The 20,820-nt window shown below is 42.5% G+C and overlaps 1 protein-coding gene across 1 annotated transcript in view; it reads left to right on the forward strand.

The window, feature by feature from the left end:
* Window positions 1-1,511: 1,511 nt before the first annotated feature.
* Window positions 1,512-20,820, forward strand: part of LOC120038320 (zinc finger protein 729-like) — a gene marked incomplete at both ends in the record, with an annotated part of 50,494 nt that continues 31,185 nt past the window's right edge. The window contains 2 exons of the mRNA XM_038984113.1: window positions 1,512-2,914; window positions 18,476-19,101. Of these exons, the coding sequence (XP_038840041.1) occupies window positions 1,512-2,914; window positions 18,476-19,101 (2,029 nt within the window). The remainder of the gene's footprint in view (window positions 2,915-18,475; window positions 19,102-20,820) is intronic.

A 20,820-nucleotide genomic window follows, 5' to 3' on the forward strand; every position in this document is an offset into this window, starting at 1 on the left:
TAAACTATGATTTATACCTGAAATATGCACATTTTTCTAACAAAACATATGCTATACAATAAATATGTTATCAGACTGTCCTCTGATGAAGTTTTTTCTTGGTTAGTGGCTATTTATATCTTTTTTGGTCGAATTTGTGATAGCTACTGATGGAGTAAAAAACTGGTGGAGTAAAAAAATGGTGTCTTTTGCTAACGTGGTTAGCTAATAGATTTACATATTGTGTCTTCCCTGTAAAACATTTTAAAAATCAGAAATGATGGCTGGATTCACAAGATGTGTATCTTTCATCTGGTGTCTTGGACTTGTGATTTAATGATATTTAGATGCTAGTATTTACTTGTGACGCTATGCTAGTCAGCTTTTTTACTGTGGGGGGTGCTCCCGGATCCGGGTTTGGGAGGAATTAGAGGTTAAGGGGGGGGGGGGGTAGAAGGATTACTTTATCCTAACCTAGGTATTCCTTAAAGAGGTGAGGTTTCAGGTGTCTCCGGAAGGTGGTGATTGACTCCGCTGAACTGGCGTCGTGAGGGAGTTTGTTCCACCATTGGGGTGCCAGAGCAGCGAACAGTTTTGACTGGGCTGAGCGGGAACTGTACTTCCTCAGAGGTAGGGAGGCGAGCAGGCCAGAGGTGGATGAACGCAGTGCCCTTGTTTGGGTGTAGGGCCTGATCAGAGCCTGAAGGTACAGAGGTGCCGTTCCCCTCACAGCTCCGTAGGCAAGCACCATGGTCTTGTAACAGGTTTTAATGTGTTTGAGCCAATCAGTTGTGTTGTGACAAGGTAGGGGTGGTATACAGAAGATAGCCCTATTGGGTAAAAGACGAAGTCCATATTATGTCAAGAACAGCTCAAATAAGCAAAGAGAAACAACAGTCCATCATTACTTTAAGGACCATCACAGGAATGGAAAGCCCAGAGTTACTTCTGATGCATAAGTTCATTAGAGTTAGCAGCCTTAGAAATTGCAGCCCAAATAAACGCTTCACAAAGTTCAAGTGCTTTGTATCTTGTGCTTTGTATTTTCGACGTAAAAACAAGTTTTGGACTTCCACACAAAATTACTTCTTTAGTTTTTTTATGTTTAAGGAAGTGTGTAGGTCACATTCTGTATCATACAGCTATGAAAGTTATATATTTAGAACCACCTGCTTCTTTGGAATCTAGCGACGTCTGTGTCTTCAGTGTCTTCAGTGTCCTAGAACTGTCTATTTTTTTGTGTTCTGACTTGTAAAACAGGATGAATAAAATAAGTAATGTAAACATAGCAGTAATTGCCAGGAAGCTCTACATTTGTTTTAAAATCACACTATAATTGTTAAAACTGGCCTCAGGTTATTGAGAGATCTGATTTAGGATTTACCCTCGTAGCAAGGTTGTTTTATCATGTGGAGGTTTCATTCGGGTCTCTATTTAAAAATAACACAGTGTCTTTGGCAGGAGAAAGACCAGACTCAGAGGAACCAGAGCCAGGGACGTCCGAACCAGCAAGACGACACCAGTGCTCCCACTGTAGAAAGGGTTGTAACCGGTTATGGAACCTGAAACAACACGAGAAAATACACACAAGGGAGAAGCCTTACCACTGCTCCCAGTGTGGAAAGAGTTTTAAGCTTTTAGGAACCCTTAAAGCCCACGAGAAAATACACACAGGGGAGAAGCCTTACCACTGCTCCCAGTGTGGAAAGAGTTTTAAGCTTTTAGGAACCCTTAAAGCTCATGAGAGAATACACACAGGGGAGAAGCCTTACCACTGCTCCCAGTGTGGAAAGAGTTTCAAACGGCCTTGTCGTCTGAAACAACACGAGAGAATACACACAGGGGAGAAGCCTTACCACTGCTCCCAGTGTGGAAAGTGTTTCAGCAGTTTAGGGGAGCTGAAACGACATGAGATAATACACACAGGGGAGAAGCCTTACCACTGCTCCCAGTGTGGAAAGTGTTTCAGCAGTTTAGGGGAGCTGAAACGACATGAGATAATACACACAGGGGAGAAGCCTTACCACTGCTCCCAGTGTGGAAAGAGTTTCAATCGGCCTTGTCATCTGAAACAACACGAGAGAATGCACACAGGGGAGAAGCCTTACCACTGCTCCCAGTGTGGAAAGTGTTTCAATCGGTCAGGGGACCTGAAACAACACGAGAGAATACACACAGGGGAGAAGCCTTACCACTGCTCCCAGTGTGGACAGTGTTTCAATCGGTCATGGGACCTGAAACGACACGAGAGAATACACACAGGGGAGAAGCCTTACCACTGCTCCCAGTGTGGAAAGTGTTTCAATCGGCCAGAGGACCTGAAACAACACGAGGGAATACACACAGGGGAGAAGCCTTACCACTGCTCCCAGTGTGGAAAGTGTTTCAGCCAGAAAGGAGGCCTGACCCAACACGAGAGAATACACACAGGGGAGAAGCCTTACCACTGCTCCCAGTGTGGAAAGTGTTTCAAACAGCCAGAATATCTGAAACGGCACGAGAGAATACACACAAGGGAGAAGCCTTACCACTGCTCCCAGTGTGGAAAGTGTTTCAATCGTTCAGAGGACCTGAAACAACACGAGAGAATACACACAGGGGAGAAGCCTTACCACTGCTCCCAGTGTGGAAAGTGTTTCAGCCAGAAAGGAGGCCTGACCCAACACGAGAGAATACACACAGGGGAGAAGCCTTACCACTGCTCCCAGTGTGGAAAGTGTTTCAAACAGCCAGAAAATCTGAAACGGCACGAGAGAATACACACAGGGGAGAAGCCTTACCACTGCTCCCAGTGTGGAAAGTGTTTCAACCAGAAAGGAAGCCTGACCCAACACGAGAGAATACACACAGGGGAGAAGCCTTACCACTGCTCCCAGTGTGGAAATAGTTTTAAGGTGTTAGGAACCCTTAAAGCTCATGAGAGAATACACACAGGGCAGAAGCCTTACCACTCCTCCCAGGGTGCAAAGTTTTTGCCCATTTAGGAAGCCTGAAAGAACAAATGAGACTACACACAGAGGAGAAGGCTTAGAAATTGCTCAGACTGGGAAAACATATTACTCATCACAGTCACTTGAACGTCATGAGAGAATCCACACAGAAGAGAAGAATTACTTGTATATCGATATTTCACATCTCATTGACTTAAAATTCATCAGAGAACATACACAGTGCTCCCATTGTCTTATATTGTTGACTGATAATGTGTTTACTTGTTTTTACCATATGAAATTAAATGGTACAAGGTATACTCAAACATATTTGTTTGTTTTTATTAGAAAACATGAATTTAATATGGAGTATGTCAGTTTGAATATAAAGTAGATCAGATTCCATGTGTTTAAATGGTCCTTTTTAAAACTCTTTGTGTGTGTTTATCTGGGTGTGTCATTCCTCCAGCACTACAGATAATACAGTGATATTTGGATGTGATGCATTTGTTCCATTGTTTACATTTGCATTGTTGGCCCACTGATGATTTAATGAAATTCAAATATTCAGACTGTAACAGAAAATGTTAATTGTATGTGTGTCCACATAACTGATTATGTGACTAACCTTGTGAAACTGTCCTATTATAATCTCCTGTTCTTGGGACCATCATTATGTGTTGCAAACCAGCTGCACCTGCGTCCTTGTATGAATAAAGTCCCGCCCAGGAACAGGAAACTATAAAGATATGTGCTCATCACCCAATGCTTCAGGAATTCAGACTGTCTACACTGCGCTGTGTAACTCTGTTATTCTCTCTGAGCTCAGAAATAAAGAATCTTGGTTTGACTTGGACTCCAGCAGATCCTTATTTTATAATATTCACCACAACTCACTCACAGATTGCTGTTTATCATTGTCTCAATGAAGAGTTCCTCGTTCAACTTTTCTGGGGGCAATTACAAGCCTCCCACTGGTTGAATAAACGTTGTTTCCACGTACTTTCAACAAAACAAATCCATGTGATGATGATAGATGTAGAAAACTGATTGGATTTGTAAAAAGCCATCAACATCAGGTATTTTTAGTTATTTTTCATCCAACTGGCAACCTAAATCCAATGACAGGTGACATTTTGTGTTGATTTCATGTTGAATTCACTTTAGTTGACGACTCAAAGAAATGTAAATAGAAACTAGATGTTGAACTGACGTCTGTGCCCAGTGGGCTGGTTTGAATACGTGGCAGGTGTTGGATCAATATCCACCTTAGTAGCTAAGTTTCCATGCAATTTGCGACAGATTTTCATGTGAATATTCTAAAGTCTGCATAAAACAATATACGCATTTTCCCACCAGAAATGTTTCTATCAAACATACTCATTGCAGATAAAAGGCTTTGCGTGACAAAACTTAAATATAAATATTTGAGCATAAAGGAGTTTCCACCGCCATTTCTCGCTTAAACATTTTTACTGACACAAAAAGACCCCACCATGTAAAACGAACTAACATATCGTCTGTCGGCTTTTATAAAATTGTAAAGGCATATCCTGTTTCCATCAGCCTGGTCATTACTTTTGAAATGGTTGGATCAATATCCACCTTCATGATATGGATGAAGCCTGATTTGAAGTGTCTGAGTAGTTCTATCTGATGTCATAATACACCCCTCTGATAATCAAGTGATATTTAGAATGTCTGAGTAGTTCTATATGATGTCATAATACACCCCTCTGACAATAGGTTGACTGGGGAGGTGATGTACCACAGTCAAAGTCCTGCAATAAGAGCTAAGAGACTAATATTTGTGTAAACTATATAAACTGTTTACAATTTGGCTCATGCATCCTCCCTTCTCTCCCCTGTAATGATTCCCCAGGTTGTTGCTGTAAATGACAATGTGTTCTCAGTTGACTTACCTTGTTAAATAAATAATAACCATGTTTCCAGACAAAGTTTATTCATTAGGATATATACAAATATGACGATGTCATAGTGATTTCATGACATGTGAATGAACAAGCCTTTTCATACTTTATAACATGGATATATACAATGCCTTCAGAAAGTATTCAGACCCCTTGACTTTTTTCCACATTTTTTTACGTTACAGCCTTATTCTAAAATGTATTAAATCATTTTTTCCCCTCATCAATCTACACAATATCCCATAATGACAAAACAAAAACAGGTCTTTAGAAATTGTTGCAAATTTGAAAAACAAAATGTTCATAAGTATTCAGACCCTTTACTCAGTACTTTGTTGAAGCACCTTTGGCAGCGATTACAGCATTGAGTCTTCTTGGGTATGACGCTACAAGCTTGGCACACCTGTATTTGGGGAGTTTCTCCCATTCTTCTCTGCAGACTCTCTCAAGCTCTGTCAGGTTGGATGGGGAGCGTCGCTGCACAGCTATTTTCAGGTCTCTCCAGAGATGTTAGACCGGGTTCAAGTCCGGGCTCTGGCTCGGCCACTCAAGGACATTCAGAGACCAGAGACTTGACCCGAAGCCACTACTGCATTGTCTTGGCTGTGTGCTTAGGGTTGTTGTCCTGTTGGAAGGTGAACCTTCGCCCCCAGTCTGAGGTCCTGAGTGCTCTGGAGCAGGTTTTCATCAAGGATCTCTCTGTACTTTGCTCGGTTCATCTTTCCCTTGATCCTGACTAATCTCCTAGTCCCTGCTGCTGAAAAACATCCCCACAGCATGATGCTGCCACCACCATGCTCCCCCCTTGGATGGTGCCAGGTTTCCTCCAGACGTGACGCTTGGCATTCAGGCCAAAGAGTTCAATCTTGGTTTCATCAGACCAGAGAATCTGGTTTCTCATTGTCTGAAAGTCCTTTTGGTGCCTTTTGGCAAACTCCTAGTGGGCTGTCATGTTCATTTGACTGAGGGGGGGCTTCCGTCAGGCCACTCTACCATAAAGGCTTGATTGGTGGAGAGGTGGAGAGATGGTTGTCCTTCTGGAAGGTTCTCCCATCTCCACAGAAGAACTCTAGAGCTCTGTCAGAGTGACCATCGGGTTCTTGGTCACCCCCCTGACCAAGGCCCATCTCCCCCGACTGCTCAGTTTGGCTGTGCCGCCAGCTCTAGGAAGAGTCTTGGTGGTTCCAAACTTCTTCCATTTTAGAATGATGGAGGCCACTGTGTTCTTGGGGACCTTCAATGCTGCAGAAATGTGTTGGGACCCTTCCCAAGATCTGTGCCTCGACCTAATCCTGTCTCGGAGCTCTACAGACAATTCCTTCTACCTCATGGCTTGGTTTTTACTCTGACAGTCTCATATAAAGGGTCTGAATACTTACTGAAGGGTCTGAATACTTACTGTTATGTAAAGGTATATTGTTTATCTTTAATAAATGTTTCTAAAAACCTGTTTTTGCTTTGTAATTAGATGTTTTATATTTAACTAGGCAAGTCAGTTAAGAACAATTTCTTATTTACAATGACGACCTACCGCTGAACAGTGCCTTGTTCGGGGTCAGAACAACAGAGTTTTACCTTGTCAGCTCAGGGATTCGATCCATCAACCTTATGGTTACTAGCCCAATGCTCTAACCAATAGGCTACCTGCCACCCCAAATGATGGGCTATTGTGTGTAGATTGCTGAATATATATTTTTAAAATCCATTTTCAAATAAGGCTGTAACGTAACAAAATGTGGAAAAAGTAAAGGGGTCTGAATACTTTCCGAATGCACTGAACAAACATCACATTGAATATTCACCTCACTTTTGAAAAGCTCCTTGAGGAAGAAAGGATTCCCAGATGATCTTTTAGATGTTCTGTCTTCAGGATGTTCTGGGTTGATGGCTGTTGGAAAGGGGAGGGGCAGTTGAGTGAGCTGGGGCCTTTTATGGCCCTGCCTCTGGGAGCCTGTCAGCTTGTGACATGATGAGAGAGGGTCTACCTGTAAGATATTTTGTGCTATAAACGTACTTCTATTTGAAGAGGTTTTTGACCATTCAAGGACCTAATCTTTCATTTATATTCTACGTTTAGTTTTTCAAGGTTTCTGATTGTCGCTGTTTTTCTGTTTTTCGCTTCCAAAATCACACTGTTAATAGAAAAACAACAACATTGGATGTTCTAAGTCCACAACAATAATTAAACCACATCAGGAGACCACTTTTGAAGTCTGAGAAAAATATTTGAGATATCTGAGAAGATATTTTCATTTTTTGGGTGTAGATAATGACAACTTGCAGGCAGTAGGTTCAGAATAACTATGGCAAAAATGAATACAAATTATACCACCAGATGAGCCTTGGTCAATTTAGCTAGGAATATGCCACCCTCTTCAATCTGTCACCTAATCCTGCCTAATGGGCAGGTCAGCCCTGGAGGAAAGTATTGGCTGTAAAGAAGGAGGAGAAAACATAACATCTGGTTGTTTTTAAATGACTTCTTATGACATTGCTTGCCAGAATAAACAATGTAATGGGGATTTTTTTCCCAGTCTGCGTTACCCACTCCAGGCAGCAGACGGCGATGTGAGTCTTTCAGTTGATGGTTCTTGTGTGACGTATAATATAGTGGACTGGACGGGAGGCCTCTTCAACAGCGACAAAAGGCTTCTGATTCACCCACCGTGGTGGTTTGTAGCGAACATTAAACCGAACCATTTAAGATCTTTAGACCAATATTGTGTATACTAATCTTAGTGTTTAGAACATCATTCTGTTTACGTATCTACTTGTTCATTTAAACGCAATTTGCTTATTACATTAGCAAATCTGTTACATTGGTACTACTGTATTTATTTCACCTTTATTTAACCAAGTAGACTATTTGAGAACAAGTTCTCATTTACAACTGCGACCTGGCATGAGCTCACTAAACTAGACGGAGAAAGAAGCTCTGATGAAAAGAGAGGAAGAAGCTTTCAGAATGAAAGACGAGGAAGAGGAGGCTATCACATTGAAAGGAGAGAATGATATTACAGTGAAAGAGGAAGATGGGAAAGAGGTTGTCAAAGTGGAAGAGGAGGAGGTAGAAGCTTTGAGAATCAAAAAGGAGGAAGATGCCGTAAAATTGAAAGAAGAGAATGTAGTGAAAGAAGAGGAAGAACCTTTTGGAGTAAAAGAGGATAAGGAGGCTATCTCAATAAAGGAGGAGGAGGCTGAAGATCCGATTAACACCAGTGAGTACTGACTTAAAAACAGGGACACAAACTCTGCTGTTGTTGAACTAATGTGTGGTTTTAAAGGGACATTCTACTGAAGTTCTACACTTGACTATGTTGTTCAGTACTGTAGGAATTGTTTAAGGTGTAATCTGCCATTGATACATATATTTTTGGGACTTTTAAATGAGATGTATTTAATTATCCTTGTTGTCTGTATTAAAGTGCACTTCATCTAAAATAACAGGCTTTTAAAATGCAATATTGATGCATAATTTCCTACTTAAAATGTCAAAGGGAAGTAAAAGGCACCCATTTAGTGGAACGACCCTTTTACATTTGCATCACAAAAAATATTTAATAAAATCATGATGGAAGTGGCCATTTTGGGCCCTTTTTAGACATATTAATGCCTCTTGTTAGACCCTATGATTGTAATAGAAGATCATAAGTTTACAATCTGTTTGATGTTCTCGTTCACACAGGAGAGAGACATGACTATCGTGGATCCTCTGGGGAGCCTCAACAACATCCTGATGCTGACGAGTCAGAGAAGAGTCTCTCCAGATCACAACACCAGATGGTACAGTTTGGTCTGGTCTAGCATACATCTTGCTCTATCCGGGGCTGGTTTTCTGTTAAGCACTTTATGACAACAGTGACATCAGCATCCATAATGGTCTGTGTCCCCTCTTTAGTGTTACCAGGACAACGCTAGCCCTTCCGTCCTCCCAGAGTCCCCATGTCGTGCCTCTCCCGGTAGCGCCTTACTGCTGGGTATGAAGAGGTTGTCTGTGCTGCTGGTGGACTGCAGGAAAACAACGGGTCTAAATGGAACTGTGAGAGGAGGAGGAGAGAAGAAAGGATCAGATTTGACTCATCAAAGTAAGTGCTGTAGTTTAGTTTGAACAAATAAAATAGATCTGGTATCTGTTACCAGGACAACCAGTCTTGAAGGAGTTCCCACATATGCTAAGCACATGTTGGCTACTTTTCCTTCACTCTGCGGTCCAACTCATCCCAAACCTTCTCAATTGGGTTGAGGTCGGTTGATTGTGGAGGCCAGGTCAACTGCTGCAGCACCACATCACTCTCCTAATTGGTCAAATAGCTCTGGGTGGCGGGTGCTCAGACGATGTGGAAGTCCTGGATGGCGTTGTTATACATGGTCTGCGGTTGTGAGACCGGTCGGATGTACTGCCAAATTCTCCTAAACAACGTTAGAGGCGGCTTATGGTAGAGAAATTAAATTAACATTCAATTATCTGGTAACAGCTCCAGTGGATATTCCTGCAGTCAGCATGCCAATTGCACGCTCCCTCAAAACTAGAGACATCTGTGGCATTGTGTTGTGTGACAAAACTGAACATTTTAGTGGCCTTTTATTGTCCCCAGCACAAGGTGCACCTGTGTAATGATCATGCTGTTTGATCAGCTTCTTGATATGGCACACCTGTCAGGTGAATGGATTATCTTGGCAAAGGAGAAATGTTCACTGACAGGGATGTTATCAAATTTGTGAACCAGATTTGAGAGAAATAATCTTTCATGCGTGTGGAAGAATTCTGGGATGTTTTATTTCAGCTCATTAAACATGGAACCAACACTTTACATATTTACATTTTTGGAACATCTACCCAAAATATTTCATTATTTTTTTACTTTACTCAAAATATCATGACATTAATGATAGTCAAAATGTTAAAAAAAATGTGTGAACTTCTAAATAAATAAAAAAAGCCTTTTTTTTTCACCTTTATTTATCCAAGTTCTCATTTACAACTGCGACCTGGCCAAGATAAAGCAAAGCAGTGCTACAAAAACAACACAGAGTTACACATGGGATAAACAGATAAACAAACGTACAGTCAACAACACAATATAAAAGGTCTATGTACAGTGTGTTCAAATGTAGTAAGATTAGGGAGGTAAGGCAATAAATAGGCCATAGGCCAATTTAGCATTAACACTGGAGTGATAGATGTGCAGATGATGATGTGCAAGTAGAGATACTGGGGTGCAAAAAAATCTAAATAACAATATGGGGATGAGGTAGTTGTGTGTGCTATTTACAGAAGGGCTGTGTACAGGTAAGCTGCTCTGGCAACTGATGCTTAAAGTTAGAGAGGGAGATATAAGTCTCCAGCTTCAGTGATTTTTGCAATTCGTTCCAGTCATTGGCAGCAGAGAACTGGAAGGAAAGGCGGCCAAAGTAGGTGTTGGCTTTGGGTGTGACCAGTGAAATATACCTGCTGGAGTGCGTGCTACTGGTGGGTAAGCTGATGGTGACCAGTGAGCTGAGATAAGGCGGGGCTTTACGTAGCAAAGACTTATAGATGACCTGGAGCCAGTGAGTTTGGCGACGAATATGTAGAGAGGGCCAACGAGAGCATACAGGTTGCAGTGGTGGGTAGTATATGGGGCTTTGGTGACAAAACGGATGGCACTGTGATAGACTACATCCAATTTGCTGAGTAGAGTGTTGGAGGCTATTTTGTAAATGACTTCGCCGATGTCAAGGATCGGTAGGATAGTCAGTTTTACAAGCGTATGTTTGGCAGCATGAGTGAAGGAGGTTTTGTTGCGAAATAGGAAGCCGATTCAAGATATAATTTTGGATTGGAGATGCTTAATGTGAGTCTGGAAGGAGAGTTTACAGTCTAACCAGACACCTAGGTATTTGTAGTTGTCCACATATTCTAAGTCAGAACCGTCCAGAGTAGTGATGCTAGTCAGGCGGGCGGGTGCGGGCAGCAATCGGTTGAAGAGCATGCATTTAGTTTTACTAGCATTTAAAAGTAGTTGGAGGCCACGAAAGAGTGTTGTATGGCATTGAAGCTCGTTTGGAGGTTTGTTAAAACAGTGTCCAAAGAAGGGCCAGATGTATACAGAATGGTGTCGTCTGCGTAGAGGTGGATCAGAGAATCCCCAGCAGCAAGAGCGACATCATTGATACAGTTGAAGTCGGAAGTTTACATGCACTTATGTTGGAGTCATTAAAACTCGTTTTTCAACCACTCCACAAATTTCTTGCTCACAAACTATAGTTTTGGCAAGTCGGTTAGGACATCTACTTTGTGCATGACACAAGTAATTTTTCCAACAATTGTTTACAGACAGATTATTTCACTTTTAATTCACTGTAGCACAATTCCAGTGGGTCAGAAGTTTACATACACTAAGTTGACTGTGCCTTTAAACAGCTTGGAAAATTCCAGAAAATGATGACATGGCTTTAGACGCCTCTGGTAGGCCAATTGACCTCATTTGAGTCAATTGGAGGTGTACCTGTGGATGTTTTTCAAGGCCTACCTTCAAACTCAGTGCCTCTTTGCTTGACATCATGGGAAAATCAAAAGAAATCAGCCAAGACCTCAGAAAAAAAATTGTAGACCTCCACAAGTCTGGTTCATTGTTGGGAGTAATTTCCAAATGCCTGAAGGTACTACGTTCATCTGTATAAACAATAGTACGCAAGTATAAACACCATGGGACCACGCAGCCGTCATATTGGCTCATTCATCCCCCTCTTCTCCCCTGTAACTATTCCCCAGGTTGTTGCTGTAAATGAGAATGTGTTCAGTCAACATACCTGGTAAAATAAATAAATACAGCTACGGAAGGAGACGCGTTCTGTCTCCTAGAGATGAACGTACTTTGGTGCGAAAAGTGCAAATCAATCCCAGAACAACAACAAAGGACCTTGTGAAGATGCTGGAGGAAACAGGTACAAAATGACCTATATCCACAGTAAAATGAGTCCTATATCGACATGACCTGAAAGGTCGCTCAGCAAGGAAGAAGCCACTGCTCCAAAACTGCCATTAAAAAGCCAGACTCCGGTTTGCAACTGCACATGAGGACAAAGATCATACCTTTGGTCTGATGAAACAAAAATAGAACTGTATGGCCATCGTTATGTTTGGAGGAAAAAGGGAGATGCTTACAAGTCGAAGAACACCATCCCAACCATGAAACACGGGGGTGGGAGCATCATGTTGTGGGGGTGCTTTGCTGCAGGAGGGACTGGTGCACTTCACAAAATAGATGGCATCATGAGGAAAGAAAATTATGTGGATATATTGAAGCAGCATCTCAAGACATCAGTCAGGAAGTTAATGCTTGGTCACAAATGGGTTTTCCAAATGGACAATGACCCCAAGCATACTTCCAAATTTGTGGTAAAATGGCTTAAGGACAACAAAGTCAAGGTATTGAAGTGGCCATCACAAAGCCCTGACCTCAATCCCATAGAATATTTGTTGGCAGAACTGAATAAGCATGTGCGAGCAAGGAGGCCTACAAACCTGTCTCAATTACAATTTTGGCCCTGTCAGGAAGGAATGGGCCAAAATTCACCTAACTTATTGTGGGAAGCTTGTGGAAGGCTACCCGAAACTTTGACCCAAGTTAAACAATTTAAAGCCAATCCTACCAAATACTAATTTAGTGTATGTAAACTTCTGATCCACTGGGAATGTGTTGAAAGAAATAAAGCTGAAATAAATTATTCTCTCTACTATTATTCTGACATTTCACACCTAAAATAAAGTGGTGATCCTAACTGACATAAAACAGGGAATTTTTACTGGGATTAAATGTCAGGAATTGGGAAAAACTGAGTTTAAATGTATTTGGCTAAGGTGTATGTAAACTTCCGACTTCAACTGTATATACAGAGAAATTGAACCCTGTGTCACCCCCATAGAGACTGTCAAAGATTTTAGAAAGGCAGGGCAGGATGGGAATAGGTCTATAACAGTTTGGGTCTAGAGTGTCTCCCCCTTTGAAGAGGGGGATGACCGCGGCAGCTTTCCAATCTTTGGGGATCTCAGACAATACGAAAGACAAGTTGAACAGGTTAGTAATAGTTGGGGTTTGCAACAATTTTGGGAAAGAGGTTCCAGATTGTCTAGCCCAGCTGATTTGTAAGGATACAGATTTTGCAGCTCTTTCAGAACATCAGCTGTCTTGATTTGGGTGGGGGGGGGGGGGGGGGGGGTGGGGGGGGGGGGTGCTTGGGAAAGTTGCTGCAGGTGGTGCAGAGCTTTTGGCCGGGGTAGGGGTAGCCAGGTGGAAAGCATGGCCAGCCGTAGAAAAATGCTTATTGAAATGATCGATTATTGTAGATTTATCGGTGGTGACAGTGTTTCCTAGCTTCAGTGCAGGGGGGCAGCTGGGAGGAGGTGCTCTTATTCTCCATGGACTTTAGTGTCCCAAAACGTTTTGGAATTAGTGCTACAGGACGCAAATTTCTATTTGAAAAAGCTAGCCTGAGCTTTCCTAACTGACTGTTGTGGTGGCATATTTCTACTTTACCAAATGAGGAGAGTTACAAACTTCACACACCAGTCAGAGTTATACTTAAACTACATCTTTAATAATAAGAGCTTTGCAATAGCATTTTACTTTCAATGATGCGCTATCTCTAATGAACCATTGAAAGTGTCAACAGAAAAGTACAAAGATCTTTTAAAGCCAAAATACACCCCTCTCAATTTACATGACGAACCACATATCTTAAGAAAAGTTCACAAAGAAAGACTTTTACTTGAGAGAGAGGAGTATCCCATAGCCAGATAGCATTCGCTGTAAATTATCGTTCAGTTTGGTCCCTAAGATGAGGTTCTAATCTCGTTCCTGGTACTTCAAAGCACAAAAACATTACCTCATGTTATCTGGAATACTATTTTGGTTTTATCACCCAAAGACATCGTAAATCTCTTCTGTCAGTGCTATCTCATAGAGGCCCATCCTCAGTGGAACACACACACAATAGTTAACAGAACACTCTTTTCTGTCGAATAAAACAACCATTATAATGCAATACAAGCATTATAACATCATCTTGCAATTTTCCACGACACTGTCTATATTGGTTCCTGACTTCCCTGAAAAGTTGCATATCGCTGGCTATTCGATGCTAATGCAGAACGCCACAGGATGTTTTTGTGCTGGTCAAGGGCAGTCAAGTCTGGGGTGAACCAAGGGCTATATCTGTTCTTAGTTCTACATTTTTGGAATGGGGCATGCTTATTTAGGATGGTGAGGAAATTACTTTTAAAGAGAAACCAGACATCCTCTACTGACGGGATGAGGTCAATATCCTACCAGGATACCCGGGCCAGGTCGATTAGAAAGGCCTACTCGCTGAATTGTTTTAGGGAGCGTTTGACAGTGATGAGGGATGGTCGTTTGACCGCGGACCCATTACGGACGCAGGCAATGAGGCAGTGATTGCTAAGATCCTGGTTGAAGACGGCAGAGGTGTATTTAGAGGGCAAGTTAGTCAGGATGATATCTAAGAGGGTGCCCATGGTTACAGATTTAGGGTTGTACCTGGTAGGTTCCTTGATAATTTATGTGAGATTAAGGGCATCTAGCTTAGATTGTAGGACGGCCGGGGTGTTAAACATATCATAGTTTAGGTCACCTAACTGTACGAACTCTGAAGATAGACTGGGGGGAAATCAATTCACATATGGTGTCCAGGGCACAGCTGGGGGCTGAGGGGAATCTATAACAAGCGGCAACGGTGATAGACTTGTTTCTGTCACTTTAACCATACCTACATGTACATACTACCTCAATAAGCTTGACTAACCGGTGTCTGTATATAGCCTTGCTACTGTTATTTTCAAATGTCTTTTTACTGTTATTTTCTTTCTTTACTTACCTACACACACATACCTTTTTTTTCGCACTATTGGTTAGAGCCTGTAAGTAAGCATTTCACTCTAAGGTCTACACCTGTTGTATTCGACGCACGTGACAAATAAACTTTGATTTGAATTGTGGATTTTTAAAAGTAGAAGCTCTAATTGTTTTTGGCACAGACCTGGATAGTATGACAGAACTCGGCAGTAGATTGTAACTCTGCCCCCTTTGGAAGTTCTATCTTGTCAGAAAATGTTGTAGTTAGGGATGGAAATGTCATGATTTTTGGTGGCCTTCCTAAACCAGGATTCAGACACGGCTAGGACATCTCAGTTGGCGGAGTGTGCTAAAGCAGTGAATAAAACAAATTTAGGGGGGGGGTGGGCTTCTGATGTTAACATGCATGAAACCAAGGCTTTTACAGTTACAGAAGTCAACAAATGAGAGCGCCTGGGGAATGGGAGTGGGGCTGCAGGTCCTGGATTAGCCTCTACATCACCAGAGGAGGAGTAGGATAAGTGTATGACTAAAGGCTATAAGAACTGGTCATCTAGTGCGTTCAGAACAGAGAGTTAAAGGAGCAGATTTCTGGGCACGGTAGAATAGATTCAAGGCATAATGTACAGACAAGGGTATGGTAGGATGTGAGTACAGTGGAGGTAAACCTAGGCATTGAGTGATAATGAGAGAGCTTTTGTCTCTAGAGGCACCAGTTAACCCAGGTGAGGTCACTGCATGTGTGGGGGGTGGGACAAAAGGGCTATCTAAGGCATGTTGGGCGGGGCTGGGGGCTCTACAGTGAAATAAAACAATAATAACTAACCTAAACAGCAATAGACAAGGCATATTGACATTAGGGAGAGGCATGTGTAGCCGAGTGATCATAGGGTCCAATGAGCAGCAATAGGTGTGTCAGGGAGCCGTTCGGTAGTCGCTACTACGCTAGGCGAGCTGGAGACATGGTGATTCAGAAAGCTAGCGGGCAGGGGCTAGCAGATGGGTCTTCGGCGATGTCGGGCGATTACGTCGGCAGACCAGTCGTGATGGATCGGCGGGGCTCCGTGTCGGCAGTAATGGGTCCAGGCCAATTGGCAAAAGAGGTATTGTAGCCCAAGAATTAGCTGGTGGACCACTTTGGCAAGCTGGGAGATGGGCCTAGTTCGAGGCTAGTTCAAGTCTAAGTGGTGCTTGCTTCGGGACAGAGACGTTTGCCAGGAGTAGCTACTCGGATTGCAGCTAGCTAGCTGCGATGTGTAAAGGTTCAGAGCTTGCGGTAGGAATCCGGAGATGTGGTAGAGAAAAAGCAGTCCGATAAGCTCTGGGTTGATATCGCGCTGTGCAGACTGGCAGGTATTGACCGAGCTGAAGCTGGCTGGTGTCCGAGTTAACGGTGAAGACCGCTAGTAGTGGCTAACTGACTACTAGCTAGTAGCTAGTTAGCTGGCTAGCTTCTGATGGGGGTTCCGGTTCTAAAGTATAAAAATAGCAGATCTGTACCACATTGGGTGAGGCGGTTTGCAGGAAAGTTAATTTAGTCCGTAAATGGAAAGTGAGATTACAATATATACCAAATGAAAACAATATATAAAAATATTTACATGGGACGGGACAAGACAAAACACACGTCCGACTGCTACGCCATCTTGGAATGTGTCGACCCTATCGACAACGGGGAGATGTTCCTGATGTGCTCCAAATGTAAAAATGAAACTTCCACACAAAATGACTTCTTTACTTAATTTAGGTTCAAGGAAGTGTATAGGTCACATTCTGTATCATAAAGCTATGAAGGTTATATATACTGCTCAAAAAAATAAAGGGAACACTTAAACAACACAATGTAACTCCAAGTCAATCACACTTCTGTGAAATCAAACTGTCCACTTAGGAAGCAACACTGATTGACAATAAATTTAACATGCTGTTGTGCAAATGGAATAGACAAAAGGTGGAAATTATAGGCAATTAGTAAGACACCCCCAAAAAAGGAATGGTTCTGCAGGTGGTGACCACAGACCACTTCTCAGTTCCTATGCTTCCTGGCTGATGATTTGGTCACTTTTGAATGCTGGCGGTGCTTTCACTCTAGTGATAGCATGAGACGGAGTCTACAACCCACACAAGTGGCTCAGGTAGTGCAGTTCATCCAGGATGGCACATCAATGCGAGCTGTGGCAAAAAGGTTTGCTGTGTCTGTCAGCGTAGTGTCCAGAGCATGGAGGCGCTACCAGGAGACAGGCCAGTACATCAGGAGACGTGGAGGAGGCCGTAGGAGGGCAACAACCCAGCAGCAGGACCGCTATCTCCGCCTTTGTGCAAGGAGGTGCACTGCCATAGCCCTGCAAAATGACCTCCAGCAGGCCACAAATGTGCATGTGTCAGCATATGGTCTCACAAGGGGTCTGAGGATCTCATCTCGGTACCTAATGGCAGTCAGGCTACCTCTGGCGAGCACATGGAGGGCTGTGCGGCCCCACAAAGAAATGCCACCCCACACCATGACTGACCCACCGCCAAACCGGTCATGCTGGAGGATGTTGCAGGCAGCAGAACGTTCTCCACGGTGTCTCCAGACTCTGTCACGTCTTTCACATGTGCTCATGTGCTCAGTGTGAACCTGCTTTCATCTGTGAAGAGCACAGGGCGCCAGTGGCGAATTTGCCAATCTTGGTGTTCTCTGGCAAATGCCAAACGTCCTACACGGTGTTGGGCTGTAAGCACAACCCCCACCTGTGGATGTCGGGCCCTCATACCACCCTCATGGAGTCTGTTTCTGACCGTTTGAGCAGACACATGCACATTTGTGGCCTGCTGGAGGACATTTTGCAGGGCTCTGGCAGTGCACCTCCTTGCACAAAGGCGGAGGTAGCGGTCCTGCTGCTGGGTTGTTGCCCTCCTACGGCCTCCTCCACGTCTCCTGATGTACTGGCCTGTCTCCTGGTAGCGCCTCCATGCTCTGGACACTACGCTGACAGACACAGCAAACCTTTTTGCCACAGCTCGCATTGATGTGCCATCCTGGATGAACTGCACTACCTGAGCCACTTGTGTGGGTTGTAGACTCCGTCTCATGCTACCACTAGAGTGAAAGCACCGCCAGCATTCAAAAGTGACCAAAACATCAGCCAGGAAGCATAGGAACTGAGAAGTGGTCTGTGGTCACCACCTGCAGAACCATTCCTTTTTTGGGGGTGTCTTACTTACTGCCTATAATTTCCACCTTTTGTCTATTCCATTTGCACAACAGCATGTGAAATTTATTGTCAATCAGTGTTGCTTCCTAAGTGGACAGTTTGATTTCACAGAAGTGTGATTGACTTGGAGTTACATTGTGTTGTTTAAGTGTTCCCTTTATTTTTTTGAGCAGTGTATTTAGAACCACCTGCTGATTGGAATCCAGTCTGTGTCTTCAGTGTTCTAGAACTGTTTAGTGTTTTGTGGTCTGACTTATATAACAGAAAGAATAATAAGTAATGTAAACATATTATCAGTAATTACCAGGAAGCTCTACATCATTTGTTTTAAATTATGAAATGTTTGAAAACTGGCATCAGGATATTGAGGGATGTGATTTGGATTAAACCTCAGCAAGGCAGTTTTATCATGTGGAGATTTCATTCTGGCATCTCTTAAAATTAACATTGTCTTTTGCAGGAGGAAAACCAACCTTGGAGGAACCAAAGACGTCCGAACCAGCAAGACGACACCTCTGCTCCCATTGTGGAAAGAGTTTTAACCAGTTAGTTAGCTTGAAAAGACATGAGAGGGTACACATAAGAACGAAGCCACACCATTGCTCTCAGTGTGGAAAGAGTTTTAAGCGGTTAGACACCCTCAAAGCTCATGAGCGAATACACACAGGGGAGAAGCCATGCCATTGCGCCCAGTGTGGAAAGAGTTTTACCCAATTAGGAAGCCTGAAAGAACACATGAGACTGCACACAGGGGAGAGGCCTTACCACTGCTCCCAGTGTGGAAAGAGTTTTAACCAGTCAGGAAGCCTGAAAGCTCACGAGCGAATACACACAGGGGAGAAGCCTTACCACTGCTCACATTGTGCAAAGCGTTTTATCCAATTAGGAAGCCTGAAAGAACACATGAGTGTGCACACAGGGGAGAAGCCTTACCACTGCTCCCAGTGTGCAAAGCGTTTTACCCATTTAGGAAACCTGAAAGAACACAAGAGACTGCACACAGGGGAGAAGCCTTACCACTGCTCCCGGTGTTCAAAGCATTTTACCCATTTAGGAAACCTGAAAGCTCATGAGCGAATACACACAGGGGAGAAGCCTTACCATTGTTCCCACTGTGGAAAGCGTTTTAACTATTCAGGGAAGCTGAAGGAACACATGAGACTGCACACAGGGGAGAAGCCTTACAAATGCTCAGACTGTGGGAAGACATATTACTCATCACAGTCACTTAAACATCATGTGCGAATCCACACAGGAGAGAATAATTACTTCTCCTAGTGTGTAAATTTATATTTCACATCACATTAACTTAAAATTTATCAGAGAACATACACAGTGCTCCAATTGTCTTATATTGTTGCCTGAGAATGTGTTTACCTGTTTGTACCATATTAAATGAAATGGTTCAAAGTATACTCAAATATATGTTTTTGTAATAAAACATGAATTGAATATGGAGTACGTCAGTTTGAATATAGAGTAGATCAGATTCCATGTGTTTAAATGGTCCTTTTTTAAACTCTGACTATGTGTGTGTTTATCTGTGTGTCATTCCTCCAACACTACAGATAATACAGTGATATTTGGATGTGATGCATTTGTTCCGTTGTTTACATTTGCAATGTTGGCCCACTGATGATTTAATGAAATTAAAATGTTCACAGACTCTGTAATGCAAAATGTTAATTGTATGTGTCCACATATCTGCGTATGTGACTAACCTTGTGAAACTGTTCCTGGGAGTATCATCCTGTGTTGCAAACCAGCTGCACCTATGTCCTTGTATGAATAAAGTCCCTCCCAGGAACAGGAAACTATAAAGATATGTGCTCATCACCCAATGCTTCAGGAATTCAGACTGTCTACACTGCGCTGTGTAACTCTGTTATTCTCTCTGAGCTCAGAAATAAAAAATCTTGGTTTTACTTGGATTCCAGCAGATCCTTATTTTATAATATCCACCACAACTCTCCCACAGATTGCTGTTTATCATTGTCTCAATGAAGAGTTCCTCGTTCCACTTTCCTGGGGTCATTTACAAGCCTCCCACTGGTTGAATAAATGTTGTTTCCACGTCATTTCAACAAAACAAATCCATGTGATGATGTTTGATCAATGCAGAAAACTGATTGGATTTGTAAAAAGCCATCAACATCAGGAATCTTTATTTATTTTTCACCCAACTTGTAAGCTAAATCCAATGACAGGTGACATTTTGTGTTGATTTCATGTTGAATTCACGACTCAAAGAAATGTAAATAGAAACTAGATGTTGAACTGACGTCTGTGCCCAGTGGGCTGGTTTGAATAAGCGGCAGGTGTTGGAGCAATATCCACCTTAGTAGCTAAGTTTCCGTGCAATTTGCGACAGATTTTCATGTGAATATTCTCAAATATGTACAAAACAATATATGCATTTTCCCACCAGAAATGTTTCTTTCAAACAGACTAATTGCAGACATAAGGCTTTGTGTGACAAATAAAACAACTTTTGCTGTTAAAATCCCATATACCGTATGAAAAATACAAGTTAAATGGGTTTCCATCACATTTTCAACTCTACTGAGGGTTTAAAAAGCTGTTGTATTATATAGCAAACGTGCTCTTGTCCCGTGTACTGTAGTCAGCAGCTCACATATACAGTGTTGGTAGGCTACCTACATGATGAGATTATTATGGATAAGAGCAATATTATTTTATTTGTCAAATGGAAACCAAGCATCAATCATCATGTCACCAGAAGAAGACCATCAAAATGTATTGGAAAGGAGCATCAAGCTCATCACATGCAGTTTCACCACCCTGTGAAGTTCATAACTTATTTAATCTGTAGCCTAATAAACTGCATGGGTTCCCAAGTTGTAGAGGGAGGACCACACAATATATCATCGCGTGACTCCAAGTTAACTGAGATGTGATGGTTATTATA

Source organism: Salvelinus namaycush, unplaced genomic scaffold, assembly GCF_016432855.1.
Source record: "Salvelinus namaycush isolate Seneca unplaced genomic scaffold, SaNama_1.0 Scaffold213, whole genome shotgun sequence".
In the NCBI taxonomy this organism is placed as follows: domain Eukaryota; kingdom Metazoa; phylum Chordata; class Actinopteri; order Salmoniformes; family Salmonidae; genus Salvelinus; species Salvelinus namaycush.